Source organism: Nicotiana tomentosiformis, chromosome 7 (genome assembly GCF_000390325.3).
Source record: "Nicotiana tomentosiformis chromosome 7, ASM39032v3, whole genome shotgun sequence".
NCBI classification, from domain to species: Eukaryota; Viridiplantae; Streptophyta; class Magnoliopsida; order Solanales; family Solanaceae; genus Nicotiana; species Nicotiana tomentosiformis.
In genome coordinates, this window is record NC_090818.1 from 102,423,242 (window position 1) to 102,429,571 (window position 6,330).

The 6,330-nt window shown below is 33.3% G+C and overlaps 1 protein-coding gene across 1 annotated transcript; it reads right to left on the reverse strand.

Annotated features, from left to right (window-relative positions):
- Positions 1 to 867: 867 nt before the first annotated feature.
- LOC104111217 (auxin transporter-like protein 4) lies at positions 868 to 6,107 on the reverse strand. The gene is made up of 8 exons (XM_009620865.4): positions 5,579 to 6,107; positions 5,186 to 5,386; positions 4,900 to 5,085; positions 4,544 to 4,656; positions 4,244 to 4,427; positions 4,030 to 4,127; positions 2,576 to 3,041; positions 868 to 1,450 (listed from the first exon to the last, which is right to left on the reverse strand). The coding sequence occupies exons 2-8, from the start codon at positions 5,366 to 5,368 to the stop codon at positions 1,208 to 1,210; spliced, it is 1,473 nt and encodes a 490-aa protein (XP_009619160.1). The 5' UTR covers positions 5,369 to 5,386; positions 5,579 to 6,107; the 3' UTR covers positions 868 to 1,207.
- Between the last annotated feature and the right edge of the window lie 223 nt (positions 6,108 to 6,330).

The following is a 6,330-nucleotide window of genomic DNA, read 5'->3' on the forward strand; positions in this document are numbered from 1 at the left end:
TGCATGATGCATCGTCACTTTGTATATTCGATTCAGTCTATTTTCTCCTTTGAAATGACACTTACAACTTTATTCATCAATTTCCAAAAGTGGAATACCAAATTCGGCTACCCAACTTACAGTAATTGCCAACTAAACCACTTTTTTGGTTTTCTCACTTATCTATGGTCCAAAGTAAACTTAATAAATTTGACCCATAAATTAATATATAATCCTATCTTTGCTCAAATTCAGCATCAACACAAAATTCAGGATTTAATTATTCAAAGAAACAGCATAACGACACCTTAATCCCGGATATTACGCTAGATAAATAAATTAATTTTAACACCATAGAGAGTCAAAGGGTCTTCAATCCAATTCATATGGATTCAACACTAATTATGTAAATAAAAGAAAAATATAAATAGTAATTAAAAGGAATAGAAAATTTAGGTGGAGACTTTAAAGGGAGAGATTCATGCATGTTCAAGATTTTGATAAGCATGTGAGGAATGAGAGAATATGTAGGAGGAAAGAGTGGCACATGACAAGGTTTTAACAAGCAAACGTGCATTCCATGTGAGAGGAACTTAATTTGGGTCCAACCCCCACTCCTCTAAACAAGAATCTCAAGTCAAAAACCCTACACAATCAAATCACCTATAATAAAAAGGTAACAAACATGTTACCCATAGAGTAATTTTATTGTTAAAACTTTGGATTGTAACATTTTTGAGACCTTGAGCCATTAAGTTGTTGCATGTATTGGATCATACCCGTGTTGGCAATTCTTTAAACTTTAAAAGAGAGTAATTATACTCCAGAAACATGACAAGCAATAATGACATTGCGAAAGGCACAAAAACTTTCTACAATACCAACAGCTATATAATCCTATTTTATAACAACAATCATTTACTACTCCACCAAGAGCGGGGAAGAAATTAAAAACTAATACATCTTGATTTAATTAGCCTATGCTTTTGATAGCAAAGGAATCATCACAATTCAACACACTATTATATCTAATGTTGTAAGAAAAAAATTGAAATCTTAAGGGGGGTAAAAACAAAGAAAATGGAAATTTTGGCACACACCACATGTAAGGGAAGTATTGCTACAACCCCATGTATATAATACAAGATAGTCATAGTCTAAGGACAGTTTTGACCGTTGAACGTTTGCAACACCCTTTTTGGCGCCGCGGCAAATCTAGGTCAACTTCTTAATGGTGGATGGAGGCCAGTGGCGCCGGATGTGGCGGTGGGCTCGCCGGAGGAAGTGAAGGTTTGCATTGATAACACTTGGCGAAAAGGCCAAACGTATCGACTTGTCTGACGAAATTGGTCATGCTAGCCCAACCTCCGAACCCAAATCCAACAACAAAAACCCAACCCACTATGAAGATGTTAATTGCATACATTGCAGTCCAACTTGGCATGAAAAATGGAGGTTTCTCCGCCGCATTCTGCAAGTTCAATCAAAATATAACCTTTAATTAGAAGAAAAAAATCAAGAAATGGTCCCATTTTATGAACATAACAAATGTAGGGACCAGTATTCATTGACAAATATATACAGTACTTCATCCGTTCACTTTTACTTGTTCACTATTCTAGAAATAGATTTTCAATTTTACTTGTCTAAAATATCAAGATAAAAATAATTTATTTTTTCTCTTTTGCGCTTAGCATTAGTTACTTATTCCAAATCATTTTTCAAATCCATTAAGACTATACACCAATTAATATGAATATCATGATAAATTTTGCACTTTATTTATTATTTTTAAAGGCGGGCAAAGTAAATAATGGACCAGTAAAATGAATGAGTAGTAGTAAAATATGTCAAAATCAAGGGGCATAAGGTTGTCAGTCAAGAAACTAGCCAGCTCATCTCAGACATAATACAACAGTGAGACTGTAGCTTATAACTAAATGAAATGGACTTTTCACCTATATCTTCTCCCCTACCATATATTTCCAAATCCAAGCCATTAATGCCTTTGTTGTACATTTGTGTCCTCTCTCTACCCCACCCCCGAAAAATCCCTCGTACTTTTAGATAAGAATTTAAATTATATTCACGAATTAATAAGTTAAGGAATGTTTACATCATCAATGCAATGAATAATTACCATATATCATAGGCTAATGATAAAATAATTGAATAGAATTACATTTATGAATATTAGGCGATAAGAATTTATAATTCGACCATAAGGTAAAAAGAGTCAGCAAAGGGACAATTCTTGTTAGTTAACATGTGCTTGGCAATCTCTCTCACAAGCCCTTAACACCAACCCGTGAATTTTTAGGTCAATCGTCTAAAGACTAATAATTCAACTAAAGTGTACAAAATGCCATTGGAAAACAAAGTCTTACTAATATAAAATAGTTTTGCATATGATTATTGAATATCTTATACGTAACAAAAGTGAACCCAATTAGTGATGACGACCTAGCTGTCAAAAGTGAGTGTAAATTATGGGAAAACTAAAGCTAACTGTTTCAAATATTTGGTGGACAGAATTATGGAATTTATGATATATGTATAGAGAGTAGAATTGGGAGGTAGAGAAATAAATGCATACCTGACGAGCGGAGGATTTACGATAGGTGAGCATATGGGCAAGAGCTGGGATGATGTAGACAGTGAAACTAACCAAAAGAGCACCAACTGCAGAATTGATAGGACCAAAAAATGGGAAAATAATAGCCAAGAACCATATTGGTATAACCACAGGCAATCTAGCCAATGCCCTTAGGCATATGCTTTTTGTATCATGCATCCCTATAACTTTCTCCCACACAAAGTATAATGGAGTACATGCAAATCCAAATGTGATAAACTGGTGAATTAACATCAAGATCACAGCAGCATCACGCCATGCGTTTTTTGGTAGAAGTGAAAATGCATTGCTGTGGTTTAAAAGTTGATCTCCAAATGCCCAGTAAACTGCTGAAGCTGATGGTAATGTTAGGGTGAAAACATATAAGGTGGCTATTAAGTATATGTACTTGAACTTTTGTGGTTTCCACATTGCATGCATAATTTCCCTGGACAAATATTTAAGAATTGGGTTAATTAATTAATCATGCAAAATAAATCCAATAAAAATAATAAAACAATACCATGTAAAAGAATTTTTATTTTTATGTTATCAGATCACTTGCACATTACACGGTACACATAAGTTATATGTAAACAAGAATATGGAATCTAATCATATGCCTTAATAGCTCGAGTCCTATAAAGTAACTACTTTGACAATATGGGGCATTGGATTCTTTAAATACAATTCTAAGCTGTACCATTAAATGTATGAAGTATTCTAAATGGGATGCATTTAATGACTAAACAAGTCTTTGGCCTAGCTAGTTTCCATGTACCACGAACGTGCCAAGATACGAGGATAAGATCACAGGCAATATGGGAAGAGTGGGAAAAAAGTTATATTTAAAGGGAAACAAAAGTGAGAAAATTGTATATAATGAAACGAAAAAAAGAGGTCCATTTTCACTGTTGTTTTTTCATGGGGAGGGAAATGGAATGGGGTAATGTTGTTTTTCCAGCTTACTAAATTAAAAGAAAAGGTTATTTTTTCATGATTTTGTCGGGTGTTGACAAACCCCGAGGTAGGAGGCAAAAGCTGCAAAGAGAAGCTGTGTAGAAACTAGAGCAGACCAAGAAGAAGATGATGATACATATAGTAATATATGGATAAAAGATTACCACATAATACTACTCACTTAGTTCCAATATATGTTAACATGCCCACGAAGTTTTAAAAAAATGGGATTTGTGGTTGTAAAAGTCAAAAAATAGGTTCAGAATATTTGTATAGTTCTCCTTAAAAGTAGAATTAGAAATTTAAAATAAATTATTTTTAAATTCAAAAAGGGGTTATATCTTTTGAAACAGATAAAAAAAATACTTTCACCGGAAAGAAGGAGTATTATTGATATAAAAAACATAAATAAATGCAATAGATAACATATATATTCATATTTATTGTTAAGAATAAAGCATTAAGAAATAACTTACACAGTAACAGCATGTCCACCAAAGGTGTAAAGGATATTGGTAGCACCAGTGAAATACAAGACTAACTTGTTTGGAGCAGAGTGTTTAACATTTTCAACCTATACATACAATAACTTTTGACTTATAGAAACCCAAATATAAAAATTGAAAAATAAGATTTAACTAATTCACATAAGAGTTCTTACATGTAATTATCGATTAAAATTATATTTACCTGGCCATGAACAAGAGCTGCTACGGTTAAGTACCAAGCTGTGTAAGTGGTCATCCCAAGGCCTAGAAAAGACCAAATTCGGTAGTTGTGGAAAGAAGGAATGAAAACAGTAGTAGCACAACAAGCTCCAAATATGTATGTCCATGTCCTCTTGTCCAAATGGTCATTGATGTAATATATGTTACTGTTCCAAGTCAAGAAACCATCCAAAAAGATCAAGTTTTTAACCAAATTCTAGTTCGGATATGTACACTAGTAGTACTTTTTTCTTCTTTTAAAATGAAAGGAATAAGTCCATACCTTGCACAAGCAATTAGTTGAATGACAGATCCAAACAGAAGGAAAGTACAGTTGAAGGCAAGGCCTGCTGCTTTCCAGTATGGTCCCAGTAGTCCATCTAACACTTCAAACCACTGCCATTTGAAGAAAAAATCAAATAAATATATATTAGAGTCTGTTTCCAATTCCTTGATAATGAGAATAAGAAGATGAAACATTATGAATGTTCAAAAGAAATGAACTTTAGAATAGAAAAGGCAGAATGAGCCACAAAGCTAGGAAAAAAAGTACGGACGTTTATATTTGTATTTTCGCAAGAGACTATTTTCAAATTCTAGAACAAATAAGAACAAAAATCTTTAAAAATATATATATACCTGAATGACATGATTTTTGAAGCTAACACCTTCTTTTTCTTTTCTGCTTCTGTATTCAATATAGAGAACACTGATGAGGTATGCAGTCCAGCTACCAACAAGACCATAAAAGATCTGGAACACTATGCCTGATACCATACCAAGTTGAGAAAAAGAGTATGGTAATGTCAATAGCACTTGTGCTACCTGTAAAAACAATACACATTAAATTCATCAAAATGAAATTTCTTATTGGGTTTTTTTTTTAAAAGTAAAAAAACAAAAACAAAAAGAGGTTGATATATACTTGATTAGAAGCACAACTGAACCAAGCATCCCAAGCAGAGCCACCATGCCAGAGGAAACTCTTGACATTAAAAATGGAGTGATCTTCTTCTAATTTCTCAACTTCTAATTCTTTTCCACCATCATGTTCAGTTTCATTGAAGTTTGGGACAATAGCTTCCTCTGCTTGCTTCTGAGCCAACATTTTCAAATTATGGCAGATCTGTAAACGACACAAAATGAGACAAAAAAGAGAACACACACACACACGAGTCCCCTAATATTGAAAACTCCACATCCCCACTTCCCTCTAATTCATCCTTTTCCCAAGAAAACGAAAGCCAAGAACTCCCAAGATCCAAAAAAACCACCCCATGAAAATAAAAACACTTTTTTTTTCATTTTCTTGAAGTACCTTGTATTAAGATGTCTCTTTCTTGTAACCAGATCTCTGCAAAAAGAAGAAGAATACACACTTCCTCTAATTGAGCTTTCCTTTTTGTTCTCTTAGCAGCAACCGCCCCAACTTATAGTGAAAAAGCAGAGGAAGGAAGAAAACTTGAACTAAACAGCTTTCTTTTTTTTTTTAAATCTCTCTTTTTCAAAAATTTAAGTGAATTATAAATGCAGCCCAGAAATAATTGCAAGATCACAAAATCTTCTGAAAACACAACAACCAATTCACTTAAATGCTGTGTCAAATATATATATTTATAACTTCACTGCAAAACACAAAGGCGGCTAAACACACCTCAAAAGTAGCAAAAAACAGAGCTTTTTTTTTCTTTGCTAGTACCACTGCAGAGACTAGAGAGCAGAGTAGAAGCAGAAGAAATGAAGAAGGGGATTTTTTTTTTTTTGTGTGTAGAATTCAAGTAAGCAGAGAGATATAAAGAACACAACAGTTACAGTATTAGTAGCAGCTAATCTAAGCTAAGCTCTCTAGTTGGCACAGGCAGTATGTATATATATTAATTGCATGTGTGAAATACTATTTTGTTTTTCTTTTTTCTTTTTTGGTTTTGGAAATTCTTGCTTTTTCTCTTTTCATCACTGTAATCCACTCATGACTCTACTCTTATTAATGGTCTTTGTTTTTGGTAGAAAGAAAAAAGAGACGTATATGTTTATGGTTACTCTTTACTTTTTCCTTAAAACGGATAACAA

Bases quoted from the DNA above. Each gene is read 5' to 3' on its own strand.
- LOC104111217 (XM_009620865.4), bottom strand. From the start codon at position 5,368: ATGTTGGCTCAGAAGCAAGCAGAGGAAGCTATTGTCCCAAACTTCAAT. The intron at 5,086-5,185 runs GTATATATCAAC...TTGTTTTTACAG, and splicing joins TCAGTTGTGCTTCTAATCAA to GTAGCACAAGTGCTATTGAC. The intron at 4,128-4,243 runs GTAAATATAATT...TTGTATGTATAG, and splicing joins CAGCTCTTGTTCATGGCCAG to GTTGAAAATGTTAAACACTC.